General features: G+C 65.3%; 1 protein-coding gene across 1 annotated transcript; it reads right to left on the reverse strand.

Moving 5' to 3' along the window:
- Window positions 1–6,813: 6,813 nt before the first annotated feature.
- Window positions 6,814–21,094, reverse strand: CNN3 (calponin 3). Its single transcript, XM_084865390.1, has 7 exons — window positions 20,917–21,094; window positions 11,256–11,377; window positions 10,976–11,042; window positions 9,598–9,735; window positions 8,975–9,091; window positions 7,873–8,019; window positions 6,814–7,659 (listed from the first exon to the last, which is right to left on the reverse strand). Exons 1-7 carry the CDS (start codon window positions 20,971–20,973, stop codon window positions 7,318–7,320), a joined length of 990 nt encoding a protein of 329 aa, XP_084721516.1. The 5' UTR covers window positions 20,974–21,094; the 3' UTR covers window positions 6,814–7,317.
- Between the last annotated feature and the right edge of the window lie 2,332 nt (window positions 21,095–23,426).

Genomic DNA, 23,426 nt, shown 5'->3' on the forward strand with positions numbered 1-23,426 from the left:
CCGGGCCCCGGAGCAGCTGGGCGTCTCCTCTCGCCCGCTGTGGGGCGAGTGGCCCGCACAGTCCTCCTCCGTCTGCTGCCTGAGACGCGGCGGTAAAGCCCCTCGCTCTCAGGAGCAGGCGGAGCCCTCTGCCCGGCGCCTCGGGCCTGCCTCCTGCACACAAACACCGGCCTCTGTCACGTGTTCTCAGTCACATGTTCTCAACCGCGTGCTCTCAGGCTCGGGAGATGCCTCTGCGGACGGGGCAGGTCTTCTTGCTCTGAATCCCACTTTTCAGATGTAAAAGCCTGGGGGGGAATACATGGATCGGCTGCCCCTGCCCCTCCCTCGGGGACGGAGCCCAGTCCCAGGCACCTGCCCCGACGGGAGGTGGGACCCGTGGTCCTTCAGTGCCGGACGATGCCCAGCACCTGAGCCACAGGGCCCGGCGGGACCAGAGGGATGAGGCCGGGGGGGAGGGGGTGCCCAGCGCGGCCCTCACGGCCGTCCCCCTCCTGCAGAGCTTCGTGAAGAGGATGGACAGGCCGCACCGCGGGAGGCCGCCGGGCGCCAGGAGGGGACGAACTCCAGCCCGTGGCCGCGAGGTCCCGGGAGGGGCCGCCGCCCGGTAAACGCAGGCCCGCCCCCTCCCGCGTGGTCCTTGCCGCCGGGACACCGGCCTCTCCACTCACTGGGCCGAGGCCCTCTAGGACCTCCCGGATCATGGCCTCCGCTCAGGGGCACACACCGTCTCACATGGTCACACACGGTCCCACACGGTCACACACAGTATCACACAGTCTCACAGGTCACACACGGCCTCACACGGTCACACATGATCTCACACATGGTCACACACAGTTACACACAGTCACACACAGTCTCACACACTCACACATGGTGGCATACAGTCACACACGGACACACATGGTCTCACACGGTCACACATGGTCACACACGGTCTCACATGATCTCACATGGTCACACATGATCTCACACATAGTCACACACGGTCACACATGGCCGCACACAGTCACACGCACTCCCGGCAGCGTGTGAGCCCCTGCAGCAGCCAGGGCACCGGTGGAGGCCGCCTGCCCGCCCAGAGCAGCCCCGCCTCCGCCCCCCGGGCCGTCCTGGAGCGGCTCCGCTGCCGCAGCCGCGAGTGCCATTCTCACACGTGACCGAGGCCACGTCTCCCCGGAGCCGCCCCGCCCGCCGGGCTGGTGCCCCGGCCTCGCTCACAGCCACGGGCGTCTGGCCAGCCCCTCGGGAGCCGGGGCAGCGCCGGGGCAGAGGGGGGCCGCCTCTCCCTCTACAGCTCCCAACAGGCGGGAACGCGCCTCGCGGAGGGTGCCCCGGTCGGTGTGGCGGGCGTCTCCGGTCCTGGGCCGGCTGGCTCCCCGCGGGGCCTGCGGGGCCGGGCGGCGGCCGGGGCCGCTCGGCCAGCGCAGACGCCCCTTCTCCAAGCGCACCGCGGGATTCCGGGGGCTCACGGAGCCCGGCCCCCGGAGACAGCGCGTGTCCCTGTGTCTGTCCGCACATAACCCACTCAGCCCCCGGCCCTCTCCGGTCTCCGGAAGGCTGGGGTGTGCTGACGCTTCATATTATAAACCTGTTAGTTATCGAAGGTCCTGCCTGACCCGGTATTTCCTTTCTAAAACGCCTGTGTTCCTTAGAGATGAGAAACCAGTGGATTGTCGTAAAGTAACGGCATTATAAGTGATTTTAAAATTATTCATCTGGCCTGGCTGGTGTGGCTCAGTGGATAGCGTGTTGGCCTGTGGACGGAAGGGTGCGGGGTTCGATTCCAGTCAAAGGCACAGGCCCAGGTTGTGGGCTCAATCCCCAGTAGGGGACGTGCACAAGGCAGCCGACCAGTGATTCTCTCTCATCATTGATGTTCCTATCTTTCTCTCACTCTTCCTTCCTCTCTGAAATTAAGAAATCTATATAAAAAATATAAAATAAAATTATTCACCTGAACATTTTGTGGCTTTATTCCTATGCCGTGTATTTTTAAAATTTGTTTTTCAGTTACAGCTGACTGAACTGTATTCCATAGTTCCAGGGGTACCGCATGGTGGTTAGACTCTCATGTAATTGAGAAGGGACCGCCCGGTAAGTCCAGCCCCAGCCCCACGCCCCCCACTCACTCACCGCGAGTGATTGGGTTCTCTGTACCTATGAGTTTGTTCTCTGCACCCATGAGCTTGTGTCTGTTTTGCTCGTTTATGTCACTTTTTATACCCCACGTGTAAGCGATACATACAGTGCTGGTCTTTCTCCGTCTGACTGAGTCCACGTGCCACAATGCCCTCCAGGCCCCGCCCTGTGGTCACCGGCGGGAGATTCCTGCTCTTCCCGGGAGTGACGGCCGCCGTGTTCGTGCTCCGGTGTTTTATCCGCCGTGTTTGTGCTCCGGTGTTTTATCCGCCGTGTTCGTGCTCCGATGTTTTATCCGCCGTGTTCGTGCTCCGGCTGTTTTATCCGCGTCTGTCTGCCCTGAGCACCCAGGCCGCCCTGTCGCCGCTGCTGGGCGTCCCGCGGCCGTGAACTTTCAAAGGAGTGTTTTGGTTTCCTTCGGTCATGTTCCCAGAAGTGGGATTGCTAGGTCACACGGCAGCTCTATTTTTAATTTTCTGAGGAATCTCCATTCTGCTTCCCACGGCGGCCGCACGGCCTGCACCCCCCGCCGCCACGGGGCCGCCCCCACGCCCTCGCCCGCGCTGTGTGAGGCTCACGCCGGCTGCCGGGGCAGGCGGAGGCGGTGGTGCGTGCAGTTCTGATCGGAGTCTCCCTGACGGCGGAGACGGGAGCATCTTTCCGTGTCCGCTGGCCCTCGGGGTGTCCTCTCGGGAGACGTGTCTGCCGGGTCCTCTGCCCCTTTCGAATTGCATTGTGTGCGTTTGTTTTTATGTTGAGCCATGCGCGCTCTGGATACGTTTGGATATTGAGCCACCGTCGGGCATACCGTTGGCCAACATCTCCTCCCCCTCAGTCCGTGGCCTTTCGTGTCATTAATGGTTTTCTTCGTCATGCAGAAGCTTTTAATTCGATGGTCTCATTCGTGTGTTTTCCATGTTTCTTTGCCCATATAAAATGTGGTTTGCGCCGAAACCGGTGTGGCTCAGTGGATAGAGCGTCGGCCTGCGGACTGAAAGGACGCGGGTTCGATTCCGGTGAAGGGCATGTACATTGGTTGCTGGCACATCCCCAGTAGGGGGTGTGCAGGAGGCCGTTGGTCAATGTTTCTCTCTCATTGATATTTCTAGCTCTCTCTCTCCCTTCCTCTCTGTAAAAAAAAAAAAAAAAAAAAAAAAAAAATCAATAAAATATATATTTTTTAAAAATGTGGTTTGTCGTATGTGGCCCTTATGATGTTGAAGGGTGACCCCTCTGCCCCCACTTTGCTGAGAGCGTTGATCCTAACGGGTGATGATTTTGCCACCCGCTGTCTCCACCCCCAGCGATAGGACCGCAGAATGTGTACCCGTCACGTTATTCACGTGGTGTATCCCGTTCACGGGTTTCTGAATGTGGAACCAGCCTTGTACCTCCAGCATAAGCCCCACTCGGTCCGGCGTATTCTCCTTTGAATGTGTTGCTGGGTTTGGTTGGCTGATATTTCTTGGAGGGTTTGCATCTGTGTTCATATCAGGGACGCTGGCATGCAGCTGTATTGCGTTGTGGTCTCTGCTGAATCCCTCACCCTCGTTCCCCAGCCGGATAGAGACCTTGTGAAATGAATTTGGGGTGTCCCCTCCTCTTCAGTGTTTTGGGAAGAGTTTGAGGACGGTGTTCCTGGAAGGTTTGGTAGAATTCACCGGCGAAGACATCTGCTTTGCTGTTTTCATTTTTTTATTCCCGATGTGGTCTGTTCAGTTTTCTGTTCCTCCTTGAGCCAGCCTTGGGAGATGGTGTGTATGTTTCTAGGAATTGGTCCCTTTGTTCTGGGCGGTCCAGTGTGTGGGCGTAGAGCTGTTTGTAATGTTTTCTTATAATCCTTGGTATTCCTGTCACTTCTCTGTCTTTTCTGATTTTTTTTTTTTTGGGGGGGGGGCTCTCTCTTTTTTCTTGATGTGTCTGGCTAAAGATTTACCAATTTTGTCTTTTCATAGAACCAGCTCTTGGTTTTATTTACCTTCTTAATGTCTTAGCATTTATTGTATTTACGCAGGGCGTTTCTACTTCAGGCTTTGCACTTCAATTGCTTGATTCCCTGCTCTTACCAGGTGTCTGCCTTTGTCAGTGAGATTTCTTCCCGTTCCTATATTTTCTTACTCATATATTTGACCTTTTTTTCCTTCTACCTAAACCAGCTCCTTTAACATGTTTTGTGACGCTTGTTGGTGGTGATGAACGCCGTTAGCCTTTTCTCATCTCGGAAACGCTCTCCCTTTCGGTTCTCAGTGCTGACCTCGCCGGGCAATCCCGGCTGCAGGCCCTTGCTGCTCATCACCGGGAAGGCCACACGCCAGTTCCTTCTGGCTGCGAAGTTCCCGCCGAGAAACAGCTGACAGGTAAGTGACGGCTTGCTTGTGCTTCAGCCTTTGGCGTTTTGAACACGCTGTGTCTTGGTGTGGCCTCTGGTTCCATCTTGTTTGAGGCTCTGTGCTCTCTGAACTTGTAAGTCTATTTCCTTTGCCAGGTTAGGGAAGTTTTCAGTCGTTATTTCTTTAAATAGGTTTCAATCCTTTTCTCTCTCTCTCTCTTCTCCTCTGTGACCCCTATGTTGTGAAAGTTGTTATGCTTGATGTCCCACAGGTCCCTTAAACTATCCTCTTTTTAAAATATATTTTTATTGATTTTGGAGAGGGAGAGGGAGAGAGAAACATCAATGATGAGAATCATGGATCGGCTGCCTCCTGCATAGCCCCAACTGAGGGTCGAGCTGACAACCTGGGCAAGTGCCATAGACTTAAACCCGGGACCCTTTGGTCTGCAAGGCTGATGTTCTATCCACTCAGCCAACCCGGCCAGGGCAAACTATTCTCTTAAAAAAAATTCTCTTTTCCTTTGCTGCTCTAAATGGATGTCAGCTGCTACCCATCTTCTGGGTCACTAATTCCATCCTCTGCTTCTGCTGATCTGCTGTTGATTCCCTGTATTATTCTTCCTCTCAGCTACTGCAATTCTTTAGTTCTGGTTGGTTCTTTTTAATAGCGCCTATCTCTTTGTTGAAATTCTCAGCATTCATTCAATCCTCTCCCACATTCATTGAAGAGCCTTATTACTAGCGTTTTGAATCTTAGCGGGTTGGTTGCTGGTCTCCATTTTGTTTAGTTCCTTTCTTGAGGTTTTGTCCTGTTCTTTCATTTGGGACATGGCCTACTATCATTTGGATGGACTCTCCATGTATCAGGTGGATGTGCTATGTCTCAGTCTTAAAAGTGTTGAGTTGGAGGTGGTCATGGGAGGAGGGGAGCTGTGGGCCCAGCAGAGCAGCCCCGTAGCCACCGGGGCCGGTTCTCCGGGCGTGTCCTGTGTGGTGGCACGTGCCCTCCTGCTGGAGCTGGGCTTCGCTGTTGCAGGCGCCGTGGTGGGCGGGCTCGCCGGGCGGACTGGCTGTGCCGGCTGCCGCTGTGGCAGAGTGCCGCGGGAGACCGGCCAGGAGCAGCTCCTTCCGAACGGCCGCAGGGTGTGGGTGGGGATCTGAGAGGCCTGAAGCCAGCCTCCAAGTGTGTGGAGTCTGGAGTCCCAGGAGGCCCCGGTGTGGGCGGGGCTGCCTGGTGGGAGCCTCAGTGCTCCCCAAGACTGCTGCTACTGTGCGGGGCTCGCCGCCCTCCCTCCGAGGGAGCCTGCCGCGGGAGCTTCTGCCAGGGGGTCGGGGTGCGAGAGGGACGGGGTGGCTCAGGGAATCAGGGCTGGTGAAGGGCGGCCGCAGGCTAAGGGAGAGCACGGGTTTGAGCACCTGCAGGGCCGGCGGGGAGGAGAGCGGCACAGGCCCTTGGCCCAGCCCTCGCCCTGAGGTTGGCCACTCCTCCCCACCTGAGCTCCCAGCCGGGGGGCCTCCTCCTCCCGGCACCGAGCCCCTCTGGGGGCCCTGCCTGGCTGGGACCCCCTGCTTCTCGGGAAGGGGAGGGCTCTGCAGCCCGGACATGGCTGTCACAGGGGGTGGCCCGCCCCTCCGGGGCCTCCTGGTGGCTCTTTGTACCGAGTTCCAGGCGTTCTGTCAGCTGGCCTCCCAGGGCTCAGTGGTGGCAGCTCTGCCATTGGTGTAAGTTGGAGGTGGTCGTGGGAGGAGGGGAGCTGTGTATCTGCTCGGTCATCTGCCTGCACCCCGAGAACACCCCTTGTTAACACCGACTCCGAGCAGGAGTCAACCCACCCCACCTCCCAGGCTCCCGAGGCCGAGGAGAGCGAGCTGGTGGGAGGCACATCGGGCAGCTGGGTTCACAGAGCAGTTTGTCCTGGTTGAGGGTCCCCACGTGCAACGGCAGGGCCCGTCCTGCCGGCCCCCCAACCCCGTCCTGCCGGCCCCCGTCCTGCCGGCCCCCCAACCCCGTCCTGCCGGCCCCCCCACCCTGTCCTGCCGGCCCCCCACCCTGTCCTGCCGGCCCCCCCACCCCGTCCTGCCGGCCCCCGTCCTGCCGGCCCCCCCACCCCGTCCTGCCGGCCCCCCAACCCTGTCCTGCCGGCCCCCCCACCCCGTCCTGCCGGCCCCCCATCCTGCCGCCACCCCCCCCCCGTCCTGCCGGCCCCCCCGTCCTGCCGGCCCCCTCCCAAGCAGAGTGCGCTGTGGGAGGGTTGAGGAGAGAGATGTCAAGGCAGCAACTGACCACAGACGCCGGGAGAAGAGGCGTCCTGAACCACCAGCTGCTGGCGCGTGTGAATGTTCAAAAAATATTTATTTATAAAAAATACACTGGGATGAGTTTATGCTGAGAAACGCAGCAATAAATACAGTGAGACAGAGCGAGTCTACACCGCTACGTTGGCACGCCGGGGTGGGCACGCCGGCCAGGCCCCGCGCCCGCCGCCACGGCGCCGCCGGGAGACGCCCGCAGGGGAGCGGCCGGGCCGGCGCCGGGCGAGGCCGCCCGCACGCCCGTCTGGACCGGCGCGGTGGATGGCGGCCGCGGAGCGCTGAGCGCGGTTTAGTCTTCCGGAGGAGCCGGGCACTAGCTGGGGGAAGCTCCTATCGCTTGCGGACGGTTCCGTAGGATGTGAGGACGCGGGTCTGCCAGAGGGCCCGCCCCGCGCCCTCCGCTCGGGGTGGAGGCGGCGCGGAGGGCGGGCGGGCGGAGGGGGCAGGGGCGGACGGGCCTCTCCTGCGGGGCAGGAGCGGGAAGCGCACTAGGGCTCGGGCGGGGCGGCGGCACCCGGAGGCGGCGCCTAGTAATCCAGGCCGGGGTCGCCGTACGGGTACTCGCGGGCGTCGTCGTCGGGGTACCCGCCGGCGTACTCGTCGGGGTACTCGGCCTGCGAGTCGCTGTCGCTGACCTCGGAGCCGTTGGTGCCGGTGCCCTGGCTGCCGTTGCGGAGGACGGGCTCGGTGGGCGCGGCGCAGTACTTGGGGTCGTAGACCTGCCGCCCGAGCCCGTACACGCTCATGCCCTTCTGCGAGGCCACCTTGTTGGTGCCCATCTGCAGCGAGATGGTGGAGCTGTCCACAGGCTGCAGCGTGAGCTTCTGGTCGTAGATGTCCCTCCGGGTGCCCGGCGCCAGCATGCCCGCCTGCGACCGAGGGCAGAGGTTAGTGACCGCGGGGCGGTGACAAGGGACGGGCTGAGGAGGCCACGGCTCGGTTCCCCCGCCGGGCACAGGCCCGGGGTGCGGGCTCCATCTGCAGGAAGGTTCCCTCTCATCACTGATGCTTCTGCCTGCCTCTCCCTCTCCTTTCCTCTCCCTGAAATCAATTAAAACACACACACACACACGGCCCCTTACCTGGCTGGCCCCCTTGTTGGTGCCCATCTGCAGGCTGATGGTGGTCTGGTCGAAGGGCTTGTCCGTCTGCATCTTGGGGTCGTACAGGTGCCTCCTGGTCCCGTAGGCGGTCATGCCCGCCTGGCTGGCGCACTTGTTGGTCCCCATCTTTAAATCACAAAACGAGAGCGGCATCAGCTCCCGGGGGCCGAGTCTCCCCCGGCCTCCGAGGGCGCGTGTGAAGGAAGGACTCAAACAGCCCACTGGCTACGAAGGCCTCATCGTTAACCCCACAGAAACCGCAACAGGAAGGACGGACGGACACTAAGATGCTGGATGATGAGAAATTAGCTCCCCCCGCCTCCTCCCTCCCCATCGGCTGGGCTGCCTCCGGAGGGAGAGCAGAGGCAGGTGCCTCCCGCCCGGTGTGAGCTCCCGCCGGGTGTTCTGTGTAAAACGCGGCAGCAGACCCCTCTCTGCGGCGGAACAGGCCCAGCTTCTGCCCCTCCCACCGGCCCGTCCCGGGGCAGGAGCGCAGGGCAGTCCCGCACGCACGTCCCGGGCTGAGCCCGCGGGCACCGCCGGCCGCGGTCAGAGCAGCAGGAATGAGCGCCCCCTCCCTCCCCTCCCACCGAGGGCCGGGCCTCGGGAGCCGGCTGGGGCTCTCTCCTTAGAAAGGCCGTCACAGGAAAGGCTTAACAGAGTACAGCTGCTCCCTGGGAGGCTCAGGAGACACAGCAGCGTGAGCGGAGGAAGGGGTGGGACGCTCCTCCCCTTGGGGTCTGCGTGAGCAAGCCCGCCCGCCCCCCGCCAGAGCCGGTGCCCCCAGACACCCCCGGCCCCGAGGAAGGGAGGGGGGACCCCGCTGGGGTCCCAGGAGCGGAGCCGACACCCGAGCGCTGGCCCCGGGACTCGGCCTTGGGGTCCGTGAGGCTGCCCCACGGGCCCCTGGCCTCGACTTACGAAGGGCGTCCCCTCGGAGAAGCAGTGCAGGCGGGAAGCCACCGCCCGCGGCCACGTCAGCGGCCGGACGAGGTGCGGGGTCTCCTCAGCCAGCACAGCGTGGACGCGGAGGTAACCCCGCCCCCCAGCCTGCCCGGGTCTCCCGCGATGGCGCCCTCACCTGCAGCCCGATGACGCTCTGGCCGGCCTTCAGCTTGCCCTCGTCGAAGCGCCGCGTCTGCTTCTCGGCGTACTTCACGCCGAGGTCGATGGTGGTGTGGAAGCCTTTGGTCTTGGCCTGGACGGAAGTGCACCCTCAGCCGAGCCCGGCCCAGGGGGGGCCCCGGCGTGGCCATCGCGGCCACATGCGGCCCCTCAGGCGTGGGAGCGTCTGATGGCGCCCAGCAGCCCCCACGAGGCTAACGACTATGGGGCCGGCCCTCCCTGCCCGTCTGAACTCCCGGGGACACACACACACACACACACACACACACACACCCGGGGACACAGACACACACACACACACACACACACACACACCTGGGGACACAGACACAGACACAGACACACACACACACGCACACACACCTGGGGACACAGACACACACACACACACACCTGGGGACACAGACACACAGACACACACACACACACACACCCGGGGACACAGACACACCCGGGGACACAGACACAGACACACACACACACACACCCGGGGACACACACACACACACACACACACACGCACACACGCAGCTCGTGCCCGTTCCCCGGCGGAGCCCGCACCGCGGACGGCGCACGTACCAGGCCGGCCAGCGCCACCAGCGTGGTCTGCACCTGCGTCATGTTCCCGTTCTCAAACAGGTCGTTGGCCTCGAAGATGTCGTGCGGCTTCATGCCGTACGCCTGGATGGCCTTGATGAAGTTGCCGATGTTCTCCAACTGGAAGGCAAGAGGCCCGTCGGCTGGCAGCGAGGCCCTGGCCACCCAGACCCTGCGTCCTCCGGGAGGGCGAGGCTCCGGGCCGCCTCGACGGGCACAGCCCCCCAGGGAGGGCGAGGGGGCTGGTCTTCCCCGGGGACCCAGCCGCACCCGGGCCTGTGCTCCGACCGGGAGCGGAACCCTGGCCTCCGGTTCCCAGGTCGGCGCTCAGCCTCTGAGCATGCCGGCCGGGGCTTTTCGGGATTTTTAAAAGGATGATTTTTTTTGTTTCTCAAAAACATGATCTTCCTCAAGTGCTTATAAGATTTCCATGTCCGTGTTGTCCAGGCTGAAGTCCCCTTTGTCAAAAGGCACGCACTCTGTCATGCTCTGGTTTTAACGTGTGTGTGAATTTGTGGTTTTGTGGTTGCTAAATGCTTAGGCTCTTCTGTATCAGAGCCCCCGTGAAGACGCCGCGGTGCAGTGTTCTGAATCCACACACCCTGCCTGTCACACCGAGAGCCGTCAAATCCCTCGTTCCCCGTTTCTTCTCTGCCTTCCCAGGCTTTCTCTGTGAAAACCTGCCAAGTCTTCTCTGAGAAGAGACAGACTGAAGATAGGAAAACGCCCAGACAAAGCACCTAGTAACCAGGCCTCGTTCTAGGGAATTACGGAAGCGCTAAGAACACGGCACCAAAGCCGGACACGCCGCCAGCACAGCCTTCGCTGGACGTCCGTTTGGGAAGCGGCCTCCAGTTTCGCTGCCTGAAGAGGGAGCACCTGCCGGCCGGCGGCTCAGGGGCTGAGTCTCGACCCATGAACCCGGGGGTCAGGGTTCGATTTCTAGTTGGGGCCCAGGGCCAGGTTGTGGGCTGGACCCCCAGTGTGGGGCGTGCAGGAGGCAGTCGGTCCATGATTCTCTCTCATCACTGATGTTCCTACCTCTCTCCCTCTCCCTTCCTCTCGGGAGTAAAAATAATATGTATAAGAAAAAGGAAATTGTGGTGAAGTAGGAAACCTCTACAAGTTCCCCACTTGATTTATCTTAAAAAAAAAGAAGAAAAAAAAGAAAAAGTGACCGAGGGTGTATTACCTGCCCTGAGGGGGTGTATTACCTGCCCTGAGGGGTGTGTGACCTGCCCCGGGGGTGTGTGACCTGCCCTGGGGGTGTGTGACCTGCCCTGGGGGGTGTGATCTGCCCTGGGGGGTGTGACCCGCCCTGAGGGGTGTGACCCGCCCTGAGGGGGTGGGCTAGGCTTACCTGCGGCCAGTTCAGCGAAGACTCGTTGACCTTCTTCACGGAGCCCGGCTGGAGCTTGTTGATGAGCCTGGGGAGGAGAGCACAGCTCATGGCAGTCCCCACCCCCCATCCCATGCAGGCAGCGTGGGCCCTGGCTCGGCGAGGTCAGGTGGTGTCCTGGCCGGGAGGGAGGGGGGGAGGTGGGGGGAAGGGAAGGGGGGGAGGTGGGGGGGAGGTGGGGGGAAGGGAAGGGGGGGAGGTGGGGGGGCCAGGGCCCCGTGGGCCTCGGCCGGAGACTCACTCGCAGAGGATGATGCCGTCCTTGAGGCCCAGCTGGAAGCTGGTGCCGATGCTCATGCCCGTCACCTCCTCGATCCAGCCGCGCAGGTCCTCCTCCGCCTGCGGGTCGTACTTGGACGCGATCTGGAACACAGGGCAGGGCGGTGTGAGCACCTGCCCAGCCTCACACCCGCCTGCGGCCGCCGGCCACTCCCTCGCACCCGCTCGGCCGCCCCAGCGCACCGCGGGCGCTTCAGGACAAATGCCGCCCGGGGAGCGGGGTGGGCAGCGAGGGGAGACGCTGGGCCGCGGAGGGGAAACCGCGCCTGACCCCACGGCGCCCGCATGTGACACGGCCCCGCGGGGAGAGACGGCCCCGCGGGGAGAGACGGCCCCGCGGGGAGAGACAGCGGGGAGAGACAGGAGAGACGGGAGAGACAGGAGAGACGGCCCGGCGGGGAGAGACGGCGAGCTAACCATGAGGAGGTGTCGCCCCGTCACATGACTGTGGGTTCTGGCTTTCCGCCCCAATGCTGCTAATCCTTCGAAAAGAAGGGAGCTTCCAGCAGCCTCGCCAGCCGAGTGGAATTCACGACTTAGGAATGTGTGCTCTTTTCTCACAAACAAGTTTCAGATGAAAAGAAAATTCTATGAGACCATCTGGGAAAGCAATCTCTTTCACAAGGCCTCCCCTCCCGGACGCAGCGGGTCAGAGTCGGCCAGGCAGACGGGGACACGCGCCCACCACCCACCGCCCAGCACCCACAGCCCAGCGCCCAGCACCCACCGCCCACCACCCACCACCCACCACCCACCGCCCAGCACCCAGCGCCCACTGGTGGCCTCCGAGGCTCGAACGCAGCCCTAGAGCAAGCCCGGAAAAGGCAGCTCCGTGGTGGAGCTCGCCCCCATTTCCATCGAAAAGCTGCAATCCGGCGGCGGGCGGGAAATGCCGAAGTGTCCTTCCTGGCCACGTGCTAGGCGGGTAAGCCCACCGTGCAGGCCTGGCGGCTCCGCCCAATCTGTCTCAGTATCGCTCTCACCCAGCTCTTTATCAACCTCATTTCTTTACTCTGCCTCGGGGTTTATTTCACGTGATTCCCTGGCGACCTTCAGAGGCCCTGCCCGGAGCGGGGCCTCCCACCTGCTGCCCCCAGGCAGACACCCCTGTACGGAGCCTTCGGGAGCCCCCTGCAGGCAGTCCCCCCGAGATGAGGATGAGCGGGGTGTGGGAGGGTATGTGCCCCAGAGAATGAAGCCAGGTGTGGACAACAGCGGGAGGCTTGGGAGACCAGCCTCACCACCTCCTCCCTCCTCCCCCGTCGCTGCCTGGAGACCAGGAACAGGATGAGGTCAGGCTCAGCGTCACGCCCGCCTGGGACCCGCCCGGGAGCCCCTGCAGACCACATGCTCCTCGGGTGCACGGCCAGGTCACATGCCTGGAAGTCAGACGTCAAACGCTCTCAGTGTGACCTCAGGCGGTAACCGAACCCGAACCCCTGCTCCCCCGGGCCTCTCCTCCCAGGGCCGCAGGCAGGCTGCCGGGGGTTTGACTGCTTTAAGCAGGTTACTTTTAAGAAACAAAAGACTAAAAAAAATTAACCCCAAAACCCCCACAAAAACCTCAGCCTCCGGCCTCCCCTCCCCAGAAGGCCGCTGCGGTTACCAGACGGGGCCCGGGGGCGGAGGCCTGTGTGAGCAAAGTCCACCGCGGCCCGGCCCGCAGACGCTCATTCACCACGTGACCTGCCCGCCCCCCTCCGAGGCCACCCCCACCCCGTGTCCTCAGCTCAGGGCACCCGAGCCTCCAGGCCCGCTGCCCGCCTCCTGCTCACCTGGTCACCGCTCCGCCAGGACTCCGGGGGCGGGTGGGGGGGGGCGCGCGTGACCTCTCCCCCACGCGGCCTCGGTCCTGGCCCTGGAGCGGGGCCTCGGCCTGCCCGCCTGCCCGCCCGGACCCGCCAGGCACCGCTTCCTGCCTCCAAACCAGTGCTGATGGGCACTGGCCAGCGCACCGTCACCGTGAAAGCAAAGACGCCGTCAAACAGCTCGAGGTCGGGACCCAGGCCTCGCACACAGCGTCACTGACGGGGACAGGGCCACGCACCCTCGGGGCTGCCCTCCGTCATGGCGGCCTCAGAAGTGTTCGGAAGAGCTGACGGTGGACGGGAGGGAGCGGGCGGTGATCCCCAAGAACCAGAGGGTAACGACTGAGGGGTTCGCGTACTGCACGGGTGGGTGTGCGGGGCCTTGGCAAACGCGGGGACCCGGGGAACCCGCTCGGTCCTCGCCCCCGCCCGCCAGGGCCGGCTGCAGGCTCAGAGCCCCGGCCAGGACCGGACCCCCGGGAGTGTGGACCCCCTGGGCCAGGCCTGCACCCCGGAGCCCGCACAGAGCGCACCGAGGACGGGGTGTGTGTGTGTGTGTGGTGTGTGTGTGTGTGTGTGTGTGTGGTGTGTGTGGTGTGTGTGGTGTGTGTGTGTGTGTGTGTGTGTGTGTGTGTGGTGAGTGTGTGTGTGTGTGTGTGGTGTGTGTGTGTGTGGTGTGTGTGTGTGTGTTTGTGTGGTGTGTGTGTGTGTGGTGTGTGTGTGTGTTTGTGTGGTGTGTGTGTGTGGTGTGTGGTGTGTGTGGTGTGTGTGTGTGTGTGTGTGTGTGTGGTGTGTGTGTGTGTGTGTGTGGTGTGTGTGTGTGTGTGTGTGTGTGTGTGGTGTGTGGTGTGTGTGTGTGGTGTGTGTGTGTGGTGTGTGTGGTGTGTGTGTGTGTGTGTGGTGTGTGTGTGTGTGTGTGTGGTGTGTGTGTGGTGTGTGGTGTGTGTGGTGTGTGTGTGTGGTGTGTGTGTGTGTGTGTGTGTGGTGTGTGTGTGTGTGTGTGGTGTGTGTGTGTGTGTGTGTGTGGTGTGTGTGTGTGTGTGTGTGTGTGGTGTGTGTGTGTGTGTGTGTGTGTGGTGTGTGTGTGTGTGTGTGTGTGTGTGTGTGTGTGTGTGTGTGTGAGTGTGTGTGGTGTGTGTGTGTGTGTGTGTGTGTGTGTGTGTGTGTGTGTGTGGTGTGTGTGTGTGTGTGGTGTGTGTGTGTGTGTGTGTGGTTACCGTCCTCCGCCCCCCGAGCCCACGCCTGGGCAGCCGCACCCGATGCCGGTGGGGAGACCAGACCAGGAAGACCCAGGACGGTCACGCGGCACCTGCACCGGTGCCTGCGCCGGGCAGCCATCTCCTCCATCGCCATCTGGCCATCTCAGATGGAGCCGGCGGGTTTGGTTTGCTCCTGATAAAGGGCCCTCTGTCCGCGGCGCTCCGAGTCCCCGGAGAAACCCTAGCCGGGCCGGGAGGGGCCCCACGCCCGCGGGCCGGACGTCAGCCCAGCCGGGAGCGCCTGGCGACTCAGATTCAGATCTCGCTGGCCGCTGCCCCTGGAGGCCTCAGGGAGAGTAAAGTGGGGCAGAAAGAAGAAAACCGGGATTCCGAAAGATCCCGGCTTAATCCACAAATCATTCGAGGCGCAGGCACACCCTGCCCCAGAGCTCCGGGCAACTGATGGCCACGCGCACTCCGCGAGCCAGAGACGCCTTTATAAAACATTGCTTTTTAAAATATATATAGATTTGTATTAGTTTCAGAGAGGAGGGGAGAGGGAGAGAGAGGGGAACGTCAGTGATGAGAGAGAATCATGGATCGCCGGCCTCCTGCTGCCCCCCCCCGCATCGAGCCCCCAATGACCGGGACTGGAACTGTGGCCTCCGGGCTGAGCCGGCCGGGGCGGCCTAGGAGGTGCTCCCAGGAGCCGGGTGAGGACGTGGCTGTCAGCCTGGGACAGAGGGGGACTGGATTGTCTCCTCCGGCCCGCCTGGGCCCCGGAGGGGGCTGAGCCAGGCCCCCTCTCCTGCCAGCTGGTCCTGGGAACCCCCTTCCTCCGCAGGTGTCCCTGCCCCGGCCCCGGCCCCGGCCCCGGCCCCCAGCACCTTCCCTGCACCGGCCCAGGGGCACCCCGTGTCTGAACAAGGGCACCTTCGATGGACCCTGCGGGGCTGACACTGTCCCGTTCTCGCCACCTGGAGACAAGCATGGCCCCTTGCTCCTTCCTGCCTCCCTCCCGGAAGGTGCGTCCTGGAGGCACCGCTCTGCTCGGCGGTCCCGTGACCCGACCCCGGGGCCGCGGAGGCAGAGGCGTCCAGGCCGCCCAGCGGCGGGTCTGCACAGGGACCGGCCGGGGCGGCGGAGGCAGGGGGCGCCCAGCGGCGGGTCTGCACAGGGACGGGCCGGGGCGCCCCACCTCCCTCACCGAGCGCCGGCTCACGGCCCGGGTTGGAGCCGGGCCCCGGACCTTGAGGCTCAGCAGCAGCCCCGAGCTCAGTGCTCACTCCGGCTGCTCCTGTCCAGCCCCTGGAAGGTTTCCTCCTTCAAACACGTCTGAAAAGCCGCCGCCTGGTCTCTATTCCCAGCAGAGCTTTAGACCAGGGGTCTTCAAACTACGGCCCGCGGGCCACATGCGGCCCTCAGAGGAGTCTGATCCGGCCCGCCAGGTTTTTTGGGCAGTGAGCACAGCCGAGGTGTTACAGTAGGAATTAGTAGTTCATATAGTCCGGCCCTCCAGCTCTCTGAGGGACCGTGATCTGGCCCCCACTTTAAAAGTTTGAGGACCCCTGCTTTAGACAATCAGTATTGATCAGTGATCAGTAACGATCAATAACGACCAGTAACGAGGCTGCTGGAGCCATGCGGAGTTGGGAGTCCGGGCAGCCAGTGCCCCCTCCCCCCCACGGGGCTGGCGATGTGCACCCCGCCTTCCCCCTCCACGTCGGCACGGCCCCCGGGGCCAGACCCCGCCCGCTCTCCGCCCTCTGTCCCCGGTGCCGTCTGCAGCCCCTCGCACCGCAGGGCAGCCCGCAGGGCCGTCCGGGGCGCCCCCAGCACCAGGGAAGCTGGGGTGAGCCTCCGCTCCGGGCCGCTTCCCGGCTGGGCGGGCGGGGGCCTCGGCTCCGGGCGGAGGGCCGGGCGCATCCCTCCGGGCAAGGCCAGCGAGAGGCAGGGCCGCACCTGCCCAGACACACACGTCTCCCCAAGCTGGGAAAGCAGGCACCCCCCCCCCACACACACACACACGTTACAGGTGACACACAGGATACGCGGCCAGAGTCAGCGCTAGAACTGAGGGCCCACCGGACAGCCTCCCCGGCCATCCTGAGCCCCAGGCTCCCCCCACCCGCAGCCTCCGAGTCCCCGGAGGGTCTGTAAAGCGCCGGACGCGCTTGTATTTCTGTTAGGACACCCCTCCCCCCGCCCGCATCAGCCTTGACCAGCCCTGGGGTTCCGACCCGCGCCCAGGCTGGCTGCAAGGGGGGTCAGCACCCGGGCTTCTCCAGGGCTGAGGGGACCCAGTGCCGGTCCCAGAGCAGCAGGCACGTGGCACCCCCACCCCCACCCCCACCCCCCAGGCCCCCGCCATGAGGAGCAGCTGCCGCTCCCTGGGCGGAGGGGGAAGGACTGGCTGAGACCCCGAAAGCATCCAGTGGGTGACTTGTTCTGACGTCACAGATCACTGTAATGGGGCTCAGGGCACCCTGGTAAGTCACCCCCCCCCCCCCAGTCCCAGCGAGGCCTCCAGGGGGGCTGCTGCTGCCCTGAGGGACGGGCAGAGGGCGCTGTCCCCGCTGGGGGGCCTCCGGGACTCGGGGCGGCCGAGGCATCAGCACCGGCGGTTTCTTTTTTTTTTTTTTTTTTTTTTTTTTAAAATATATTTTATTGATTTTTGTAGAGAGAGGAAGGGAGAGAGATAGAGAGTTAGAAACATCGATGAGAGAGAGTCATCGATCAGCTGCCTCTTGCACACCCCCTACTGGGGATGTGCCCGCAACCAAGGTACATGCCCTTGACCGGAATCGAACCCGGGACCCTTCAGTCCCCAAGCCGACGCTCTATCCATTGAGCCAAATCGGTCCCGGCCAGCACCGGCGGTTTCACTCCGGGACTCACAGGCTGGCAGCTCCCCTGCCTTCCCTGCGGAGGGCGGCCTCCCGCTGTAACCACGGAGACGTGAGCCCAGATCCCCGTCCCCGGGGGCAGGGAGCATCAGGCTGAGCGAGCGTCTCAGCACCCGTTAGCTCCTCCCGGAGCGCTCCTCCCTCTGCCCCCAGCACCGACCCCCCGGCCCAGAGAGTGCCCCTGTCATTTGCTAAGACTGTCCCGCAGGCCACACACCGAACCCCCCCTCACCCCATCCGCCACGTGTCAGGAAAGGCTGCTTCCTCCAGGTCTTCCCGGTCCTCAGACACCCGGTGCTCCCGCTTCCTGCCCCCCCCTCCTCAGACACCCGGTGCTCCCGCTCCCTGCCCCCTCCTCCTCAGACACCCGGTGCTCCCGCTCCCTGCCCCCTCCTCCTCAGACACCCGGTGCTCCCGCTCCCTGCCCCCTCCTCCTCAGACACCCGGTGCTCCCGCTTCCTGCCCCCCCCTCCTCAGACACCCGGTGCTCCCGCTTCCTGCCCCCCCTCCTCAGACACCCGGTGCTCCCGCTCCCTGCCCCCTCCTCCTCAGACACCCGGTGCTCCCGCTTCCTGCCCCCCCCTCCTCAGACACCCGGTGCTCCCGCTTCCTGCCCCCCCCTCCTCAGACACCCGGTGCTCCCGCTTCCTGCCCCCTCCTCCTCAGACACCCGGTGCTCCCTCTCCCTGCCCCCTCCTCCTCAGGCACCCGGTGCTCCCGCTCCCTGCCCCCTCCTCCTCAGACACCCGGTGCTCCCGCTTCCTGCCCCCCCCTCCTCAGACACCCGGTGCTCCCGCTCCCTGCCCCCTCCTCCTCAGGCACCCGGTGCTCCCTCTCCCTGCCCCCTCCTCCTCAGGCACCCGGTGCTCCCGCTCCCTGCCCCCTCCTCCTCAGGCACCCGGTGCTCCCACTTCCTGCCCCCTCCTCAGACACACAGTGCTCCCGATTCCTGCGAGGGCTGGTGCTCCACCGGGGACCTTGCTAATCCCACCGCCCCCCCCCTCCCCCCCCCCCGGAACTGCCTGCCCAGCTGCTGCCTGCCCGTCCTGGGCTCAGACAGGTCTCTGTGGATGGCGAGTTACTGGCCCTTTCGATGCTGTTAGACCCGGCGCTGGGCTGGAAGATTCTACCTTTTAGGCAGCTTTCAAACACCTTCTTGCCCATTTATTGAAAAAGAGCCACTGTGTATTCCTACCAAGGAGTACCGGCTTGGCCGGCAGGTAACTTGCTTTACAGATTACCCCCGCCCTGAAGTTTACTAACGAGAAAAGGGTCTGAGATCAAAGCCTCCGGATGCTGTCACGCGGCTGTCAAAGACCAGAGGCTCGCACTGGGGAACTCAAGAGGCGGCGACGCGTCCGGGAAACGCGATGGGCTTACGAAGCACCATGGCGGCAATGTCCATACGGGGTCCTTACTGCCACCCGCAGCTCAGCCCTCGGTCAGCAGCTGAAGCCCAGAGCGCATAGCCGGCCGGTCACACCAGGCGAAGAGGCAGGGAGGGGACCAGGACCCGGGCGATGGACCCCAAGCCCATCCCACACCCCCCTCCAGGCTCATGCCTTTCGGCTCTGTTAAACCAGGTGTTCAGGAAAAGCAGAACCCTGGCTCGGAGTGCCCCGTGCTTGTGCAGCCCGCGAAGAGACAGCGAGGGCTCCGGTGCGGGCTCCCAGGAGTCCAGGCCGGTCCGGGCGCCCGCAGTGGACAGCAGGGCCTCCCGGAGGCCCAGCAGACAAACACGGCACCCTGACCCCGACAGGTTCACACGGAACCACACGGAATCGCATGCGAAATCGCAAGGTCAAGGGATGAATGACAGGTGGGCAGTGAGAATGGGGGAGAGGGGAGACCAGGGGAGATGCAGAATACCCAGAGCCCACCCCAGACACCCTCCTCAGAGTTAGTGTTCCAACTTCCTTCTTCAGCCTTTAAGAAGTAATGTTTTTACTGATTTCCGAGAGGGAGGGAGAGGGAGAGGGAGAGGGAGAGAACCGTCAGTGCTGAGAGGGAATCATGGATCCGCTGCCTCCCGCACCCCCCACTGGGGACCAACCCCCACCCCGGCTCAGAGGTTGGAGCTCAGCAGGGAGCCGGGTGGCCCTTCTTTCAGGGTGAGCATCACCCTCCTGGTCCTCAGACTTTAGATGGCGGCACCCAGCTCCAGGCTGCGGGGCGGGGCGGGGCGGGGGCCGGGGCTGGGGGGGTGCGGGGCGGGGTGGGGGACTGGGGCTGCGGGGCGGGGCGGAGTGAGGGCCGGCGCTGATGGAGGAGGCTGGGAGCTCGGGAGCCAGGCCTGGAGTCCCGGGTCCGGTTTCTGAGCCCGGGTTTGACTAACAGTCACAGCGGCCTCTGCCCCCCCGCCCCCCGCAGCGGAGAGAAGCTGCTCGTTAGTCGCCAAGAGAAAGGCGCTGGACGTGAACCCCAAGAAGGGCGGCCCCTGCAAGGACTGCGGGTCAGCCCCGTTCGCCACGCAGGGGCTCGGGCTGGGCCCGCCGCCAGGAGCCGGAACCCCCGCCCCGCCCGGCGCCCCCACCCAAACCCAGAGGGCGGGATGGGGACCCGCCAGGCCGAGCGCGCACTTTTCTCTTTACAAAAAGTCCCGGGAACTTTCCGGGGGCGCCGCACCGGCCCGGCCCCGCCCCGCAGGTCCAGGGGGAGGGGCGGCAGGACCCGGCGAACCGGCCCGGAGGGCGAACCGAACCTGCGCCTCGGGGTCCGCCAGGGGAGCCGCCCCGGCCCCGGCCCGGGCTCCGGGCTGCGGGTCCGGATCTGGGCTGCGGGTCGGGCTCCGGCTCCGGGTCCGGGCTCCCGGTCCGGCCCGGCCCCCGGGCGCAGACAATGCGCCGTCTGTGCCGGCGCCGCCGATTGGCCGCGGGCTGATGTCACGGGCCAGGAATGCGGCGGGAGCGGGAGGGAGGTTTGGGGAGGGGGCCCGGCCCCCCCTCCGCTCCCGCCCGCAGCCCGCGTCCTCCCGCCCGGCCCGCAGCCCGGCCCGCTCGCACCCCGGGCGCCCCGAACAAAGGGCCAGGAGCGCCCGATACCGTTACATGCCCCGGGACCCAAACTTCTCAGTTTTCATAAAAAAGAAAGAAAAAAAAAAGGCACAAAAGCCCTCACGTCCCCGCCGAGGGCGGCCCGAGCGGCGCGCTTTGTCCGGTCCCGCGGCTTCGCCAGAGGCGCCGGGCCGGGCGCTCCGCCGCCGCCGTCGGGGGAAACGGGGGGCGCGGGGGCCCGGGAACAAAGGCCGGCGGCCGCCACCCGCCCGACTCCGCCGGGGCGCTCGGCCCGGAGGGGAGGGGAGGGGGTGGGGAGAGGCCTGGGCGCCCGGACGGCCCCGCTCGGGGCGGAGGGCCGCGCGGGGGCACCCGGCCCGGGGGGAGGGTGCTGCAGCCGCGGCCCGGCCTCCGCCCGCCGACCGTCCGGCCGCGGCGGGAACAAAGCCGGAGGCGCCGGGCGGTCACTCCCGCCGCTCGACGTCCCGCTCCGCGAAGCCCGAGCGCGGGCACCGCCCGGCCCGGACCCCCGCCCAGGCCCGAACCCCCGCCCCGGCCCGGATCCCCGGCCCCTCGCCCCGGCCCTGCACCCCCGCCCCAGCCGGACCCCCGCCCCGGCCCGCACCCCCGCCCCGGCTCCCCGCCCCGGCCCGAACCCCCGGCTCCCCGCCCCGGCCCGCACCCCCGCCCCGGCCCGGACCCCCGGCCGGCCCGCACCTTGTTCTTGACCTCGGCCGAGAGCCCGTAGGACGGGCCCTTGTTGAAGTGGGTCATGGCGGCGGCTCGGTCTGCTCTGCCTCGCGCTCCGGGCCCGGGAGTGGCCGCCGCTCACGCTCCGAGCTCGCTCCCTGGGCGGCGATGCGACTGTCCCCGGAGCCGTCCGCCCGCGGCCGCCCGGGCCCCCGCCCCGCCCGCCGGCCCCGCCCCCGGCCCGAGGGCCCGCCCGCCGGCCAATGGGCCCCCGCCCCGCCCCGCCCGCCCCGCCCCGTCCCCGCCCGCCGGCCAATGGGCCGCCGCTCCGCCCGCCGCGAGGCGGTGTGCTCCCCGGCCCCACCCCGGCCCCGGCCCCCGCCCCGCCCCGCCCACCCCGCCCCCCGCCCGGCCCGGCCCGGCCCGGCCCGGCCCCGCCGGCTCACGCCACCGCGGCCCGCGCCCCCGCTCCGGGCGCGGAGAGCGGGGCGGGAGCGGGGGAGCCGGGAAAGGCCGGGGCTGCGGAGCCGGAACTCCTGTCCCCGCGCCGGCAGGCCGCCCCAGGGCCGCCCCAGGCCGCGGAGCGAGGACCCCTCCCGCGGCTGGGCGCCCCGAGCAGCCCGGCGCCCCGAGAGGCCTGCGCTCCGGCCGCCGGCGCCGGGAAGGCCGGGCCGGGCACAGCCGGGGCGGGCGCCCTTTCCCGGTGGCATCCCGGTCCGGATGGAGGAGACCAGGGAGGGGGAGAAGGTGGGGGCGGCCCTTGCTCGGAGGCCCCAGCCGCGCCAGGAGACGGGCCCGTTAGCCGGGCCAGCCCCTCCCGCGGCCCGGTTCCCCGCCCGTCCTCCCTCCGAGCTGGAAGGGACCAGCACCCCGCTTTTCCCGGGGCGCCGGTACTGCAGGGCACCCACCACCCATGGCTTCAGTCCCCGAGCCACTCGTGTCCCTAAAATCCGGGCGCCGGGGCGCCGTCGCCAAAGTGCGCCCCCCGCGCCCGCCCCGCGCACACCGGGGCCGGCAGCCTGCGGTCGGGGTCCCGGGGTCGGGGCTCTGGGGGTCCCGGTGTGAGTCCTGCGGGCGGGGCAGCAGCTCCCGGCCGGACGCGCCCACGGAGCCAGGCGAGGCCGGAGGAGCCACGCGGGACAGCGCGGCGCGAGGCAGCTTCACCGGGAACCCGCGGGAGGAGCGGCGGAGGAGCGGGCGCCCGGAGGAGGTGCTGTGTGGGCTTTGCTCGGCCGGAGCTCCGTCCTCAGTCCTTCCTCCCGCAGCGTGAGCTCGGGCTGCGCTCCCCGTGCGGGGGTCGGCGCCTCCCCGCCTGTCCCCTCGGCCACCGGCTGCCTAGTTGTGGCCTCACAGTCGCGCGGGTCCCTGATCTGCGGAGGGACGGGTGTGAAGGCTGCTGGGGGGCGGAGGGGTGTGACTCCAGGACACACTCCAGCCCCACATTCCACCCTGGCTGCTCACCGGACCTCGCACACGTAACGGGGTCACAGGGTCAGCTCAGTGCCTTTGCGGCCGGTTCCGGGAAACACCACGCCAGCTCCCCACGGACACAAGCCCCTCCTCCGAGGAGTCATTTCCTCAGCACGCGGCCCTGTCCCCACGAAGGACAGATTGGATGCTGCTGAGACACAGCGTCCCCGCCTGTTTCTTGAACTAAACGCGCCGCCTTTGGCACTGGAGACACATCTGGCCGCCAGGCACTCCGTGCGGGAGGAACGGCGTCAAGCGGAGAGGGGAGCCAGGGGGTTTCGTCTCTGAGCAACACTGGATCCCGCACGTGGCACAGTAGCCATTCCCTGAGGAAGGGAGGGGAAACCCCAGGCTGAGAACAGAATGCTAAGAATGCAGGCTGGAGGGCTGCCCTTTGCCGACCTTTACGCTCGCTCGGTCACTCCGTGGCCGCTGGGCCTGGGGCTGGGAGCGCTGGGCGGGACCGAGATCGCTCCGGAGGATAAGAGCTGATTGGGACGTGCACATGCAAACGCGTGCTTAGAGTTCAGCGTAAGGCATCCCATTATAACATTCCTGGGCTCACTCCTGGCTTCAGCATCCGGGGTTTCCCCCGTTTTCTTGTGTCAATTCTCATCCAAGGATTTTCTTTAGAGAGAATGAAAGGGGGGCGGGGGTGGTATCAATGTGAGAGAGACACATCGATTCGCTGCCTCCTGCATCCGCCAGACTGGGGCTGGGGCTGGAACCCACCACCCTCTCTGAAAAGTGTCCACAGCCAATCGGGTGAAGCCTGGCTCCGGGTCTCCCGCAGGGATGCCCCCAGGGGCTCGGCCCAGGCCCGGGGCCCTCCCTGCGGAGCCGGCAGCTGAGGCGGCGGGAAGGGCGTGGGCAGGGACTCCGCCAGAGGCCTGGCACGCTCCCCCCCCCCCCCCCCCCCGGCTGCCCGTTTCTTTCCGTGAAAAGACGCCACAGGCACTGACACGGAGGCTTCTCCGAGGACACGGGGCAGATGGTCACCAGATGCCGCGCCGGCTCGGCCAGCCCACGCCGCTGGTGGAGGCGAGGCCCGCGCTGGTGCTCAGGAC

The sequence above is a fragment of the Pipistrellus hanaki genome (assembly GCF_964339955.1).
Source record: "Pipistrellus hanaki genome assembly, chromosome: 18".
In the NCBI taxonomy this organism is placed as follows: domain Eukaryota; kingdom Metazoa; phylum Chordata; class Mammalia; order Chiroptera; family Vespertilionidae; genus Pipistrellus; species Pipistrellus hanaki.